The sequence below is a fragment of the Physeter macrocephalus genome, chromosome 1 (assembly GCF_002837175.3).
Source record: "Physeter macrocephalus isolate SW-GA chromosome 1, ASM283717v5, whole genome shotgun sequence".
Taxonomy (NCBI): Eukaryota; Metazoa; Chordata; class Mammalia; order Artiodactyla; family Physeteridae; genus Physeter; species Physeter macrocephalus.
Window position 1 is genome coordinate 29,188,902 of NC_041214.2, and position 4,788 is coordinate 29,193,689.

General features: G+C 42.3%; 1 protein-coding gene across 2 annotated transcripts in view; it reads right to left on the minus strand.

Moving 5' to 3' along the window:
• The window catches only part of COPB2 (COPI coat complex subunit beta 2), a 30,145-nt gene extending 26,162 nt beyond the window's left edge, over nt 1–3,983 (minus strand). The window contains exon 1 of one of the 2 annotated variants that reach the window (XM_007113368.4): nt 3,862–3,983. In XM_007113368.4, the coding sequence (XP_007113430.1) occupies nt 3,862–3,864 (3 nt within the window). In that variant the 5' untranslated portion in view covers nt 3,865–3,983. The remainder of the gene's footprint in view (nt 1–3,861) is intronic. The other variant, XM_007113369.4, reaches the window with a different exon arrangement.
• Between the last annotated feature and the right edge of the window lie 805 nt (nt 3,984–4,788).

The window sequence follows — 4,788 nt, forward strand, 5'->3', positions numbered from 1 at the left end:
AGCCTGTGCTCCGCAACGGGAGAGGCCACAACAGTGAGAGGTCCGCGTACCGCAAAAAAAAAAAAAAAAAAAAAAAAAGAACTAAACCCATTACATGTTAACTTAAGTAAGATATTGTTATAAAAACTAACTATAGTTTCAAAAGAAATTTAGTGAGAAGAGTAGCAATGTTTCACATTTTTGCAAACTCTTTAAATCCTGACTTAATAGAAGACATTTGTTTTCCCATATCTGCTTCGGCCCTCAATATGTTGTGATGTATTGTTTTGGTTGATGTATATGAAAAAAAAACTCCAAAACAAAACACAAAAACCTGGCTCACAGATACTGAGAACAGATTGGTAACTCCCAGAGGTGGAGTGTGGAAGAGGGAGAAACGGGTGAAGGGGTCAAAGGGTACAAACTTCCAGTTATAAAATAAGTAGGTCATGGAGATGTAATGTACAGCACAGTAGTTAATAATACAGTGTTGCATATTTGACAGTTGCTAAGACAGTAGATCTTAAACGTTTTCATTGCAAGAAAAAACACATTTTTGTAACTATGTATGGTGACAGGTGTTTAGACGTATTGTGGTGATTGTTTCACAATATACACAAATATCAAATCATTATATTGGACACCTAAAACTATTTTAATGTCATATGTCAATTATACCTCAATTATTTTTTTTTAAAAGTTGAGTTCTTCAGAGAAAAGTATTAGATTTATTTTGGCAATATTAGTAAATGCTAGGCAATGTAATGTGGGATCAATAGGGGTTATATCCATGTCCATGAAGGGCTTTGGAGCCAAATGGGAATGTTTATAATGTTTTAATGTATTTAAGTTACAAGAACTAAACGTAAATCACAATTTTAAACCAAAGCTAAAATACTCTCTCGAGTCATAAAATACTAAGAGTTTAAAGCAGCCTTTTTCAACCTGGATTCCTCATCTAAACCACAGAAAGAAAATGATCTGAATAACCACTTTCTCAATTCTCCCAAGGATACCTTTCTAGGAGAAAAGTTAACTCATTATATATAATGATGGCTTAGGGCAGTAGTCTTAATTCTCTCTCGGAAGCAGATCTGAGGAAGACTGATTTAAAATATGTTTCTCCTTCAACAGGTTTTACACACAACCTAAAAGTTTATTTGGCAAGTTGAGTTATTGTCAAATTTTTATTTTTGCGATCTTCCGTGACGATCATGAATGGGACAGAAATTTAACATTATTTTTCTACACAAATGAAGACTGCTAGATAATTTCCGCAGAGATAATTTCCTGAGACAAAGCAAACACCTCACAAGCCTTTCATTCATCGTTTTGGATCTCTTTCAAATCTGGGTCACTGACCGCTTCGAACCTTGCTCTGACTTCTATACAGGCCTCCCTCACTTTTGGCAACAACCTATACCTCTTATTTTCCTTTAAAAGATCTGAGTTCTCTGGCTCTTCTCTACAATAGTCACAAAAATGTTTCCACTGTCTTACCTTCTTCTCCATCTCAAACTTGCTACTTTCAAACCATCATCTTCACATACCTTGCTGAAGCAGGACCTCCTACTTCACCCATTTCTGAATTTTGTCCCATTAATTATCATCACAAATGTTAACTCTTTTTTTCTGGTCTCTTCAGAGTCAGCAAACATGATGTGTCTATTATATGCCAGGAACCACGGTGGAGGCTTTTTCCTCTAGTAAATGAGGAAACTGTACACTTATAAACTATGTATATTTTACCATTAAAAATGTTTTAAATGCTTGATTACTGAGTAAAAGTGATGCTTCAGAAAGGTGGTCCAGGGGACTGAGCAACCCCAGTATAACTCTACATAGCCCCAATGCACAATCTCAGTTTAAAAAGCACAGCCAAGAGCTCCTGCTGTATTTCTCCCAAGATTTTAGTGCCTACTTTGAATGCGACATTGTACCAGGCACTGTGGAATGCCAAAATGAGTAAGGTACTCATACTGCAGCCGTAACTCTAAATGTCTCCTTATATCTCCCAAAAGCTGGATGCATTTAGGACTCAGCTTAAATGCTACTGCCACTACTATGATCTTTCAGATTACCCTACCAGAAGTAGCCTTTCCTACGGGATCCTACAGGTTTTAATTTTAACATTTAACATTTGTGCACATGTCTGTTTTTGCTTTCTAGAATAGATGCTCCTTAAGGGCAGGGTCACTGCTTATTCATGTGTTTATCTCCACAGCATCTTATATATTTGGGTATATGAGTAAGTACAGACAGTATAATCGAGGTCTAAAGAATCATGATGGACTCAAACTTCAGTTCCACTACTCATTTCAAACGTACAACAGTGGGTAAGTTGACTTAACTTCTCTCAGGTTTGAAAAATGTAAAACCATTGACTATTATCTACCGCTTAGTATAATGAGAATTAAATTCAGTGTTAAACAGTTAGAACAGTGCCTGGCCTATTGTAACCACTCCATAAGCATTTATAACTCACTCTCCCAGCTGCTGTGAGAATTAGAAGGCAAATGTGTGCAAAATCCATGGCACATAGTAAACACTCTATGGTAAATGAGTGAATAAATAAATTCACATTTTGTAGTTATATAAAAGACTTTAAATGTGTTAAAGAATGAAATATGTAATTATAAAAATACTCTTAAACATTGCAAAAGAAAACTAAATTAGGCAGATGCAAGGGCTGTTTCCAAAAATGTCCAGTGCTGAAAGCACAGCACACCCCAGAGCAGGTGGCTGGTAATACGAGGTGGCAAAATTAAGTGACTTGAGTATTGTTCAGAGGCTCTTAACCTGGGGACCCAAGAAAGTTCATGGATGAGGATTGGGGGGGGTGGTATCTGTGAGTGAACCCACTAAAATTTTATGCAATGCTGTGTTTCTCTATGCATTTTTCTAGAAGTATCCATAATGTTCACAAGTTTCCCCAGGGAATCAACTTCTGTTGTAGTTAAAACTCTGCAGCAATGAGCCTTAAACTAACTTGATTTTAAGTTTTTATTTATTTTTTTTCCTTTAACTGCAAGGTGAGGAACTTGGACTTATTAATCCCTACGGTCTTCAAGCTCCAAAATCCTTGAACCTGTGTTTCCTAACAAGTAAAAAAAAGCAGAAAAATGTTTAAATACAAAATATTGAATTTCTTACATCTTTTTGGAAAGAAATTCTCACACTATCATATTGTTTTTCTTACTATTATAACTCTTTTTGTGCAAAAGTATTTTAGAGCATATTTGGGGGTGATAATAAAAAATGCTGTCATGGCTGTCATTCTTACCAGCCGCTATGTTTGCAAATGCAGAAAAGCACGCCAACCAGTTTTATAAACAACTCCCCAACTCTTCGCTTCTCCCTAGAAACTTAAGCTGGGGTCCCAAAGCATCTGAAATTCCACTCCTGACTCTCTATGCATTTTATTTACTTTTTTGGGGGGGAGAGGGGCTTGCCTGTTTAAGTTCGTAGTTTGCGGCCAGCACATACTATACCAGAAGAACAAGCCCAACATGAGTGCAAAATCAGCTGTCGCCGTTTTAAAGGCACAATGAGGCAGTTTCGTCAAAGCCTTCTACGGAGTTCAACGTTTTCGGTCTCTTCTATTTCCCTACACCAAGGATCCCGCTGCAGACCGCAGGACCTCTGGCAAACGCCGTAAGCACCGGAGGAGTTAGGGACCCCTCAATTCCAGGCACTGCCTCCTCAAACCACCCACCGCCTCCTCCCTCCCAGAGTTCATACTGGACCAGGACCCCGCAAGGCCTGAGGCGGCGGCCGCAGGGGGAGCCCAGGCCGCTACTGACTACGGTCCTCAGGCCAGGAGCCCCAGGAACTGGCCTTGGCCGCAGGGGCCCCACTCCCTCCTGCAGGGCCTGGACCTACCATGGCTCCGTTGGTCCGAGCCCGGGCGCCTTTACTCGCTGCCGACGAAGGAGTCCGGGAGAGACCCACCGACCCGCCGACCGGCCGACTGCTTGACGTGGAACTTCCGGGAGAAGTTCTCGCGATAGAACTCGAGTCCAGGGCCCGAACGCCTGCGCAAACGCGGCGCGAGTGCTGACGTTTCCCAAGCCCCGCCCCAATTTCCAAGGCAACAAGGCCTCCTAAATGGCCTCGAGCCCACCTGGCGCTGCTGGGGAAGGCGGGGTGTGGCCTCCACTACCCGCAGCAGTGTTCTGGGGCTGCGGAGCGTGTACGAGAATCAGAAAACCGCGAGTTAAATGAGATGAGATAAAGCGAAATGCTTCATCCGAATGCTAACGGCCGGAGAAACTCTCCTATAGTGGAGTTGTGTCGCAGGGGCTGAGAAGCGCTCTGAGGCTTCCTCTGATTCTGACTCCGAGGAGAGGGCGGGGAAGAGAAGGGAAGGCGAAGCTAGGCTCTAAGCCCACTGTACCCTGGTGGGCCTGAGAACGAGGCCCAGAGAGTCCTCTGCGGGGCCTGCTCGGGGCCCTGATTGAGGCTGGAAGGATGTGGGCCGGTTTCCGGGCTGAGCTTCAGGCATTGGTGGTCGGAGGGCTGCGAAGAGCCTTCAGCTCTGGAGCTCCCCAGGAGATGGGAGTATCCGACCCTGCAGGATCTCCTTCCTTCTATTGAGCGTCGACCGCGTTGTTCATTCATTTATAACTATTTATTGATCTTCGGCTGTGTGCCAGAATACTTTCCTCTCAAATCTTCACATCGAATCTGAATTATCTCCATTTTACTGATGAGGAAACTAAGGCTCAAAGAAGTTAAGGGTCCCCGCCAAGGCCACACTAAATGGTAGAGTCAGGATTTGATACCAGACTGATAAGTCCTCCAAGTCCT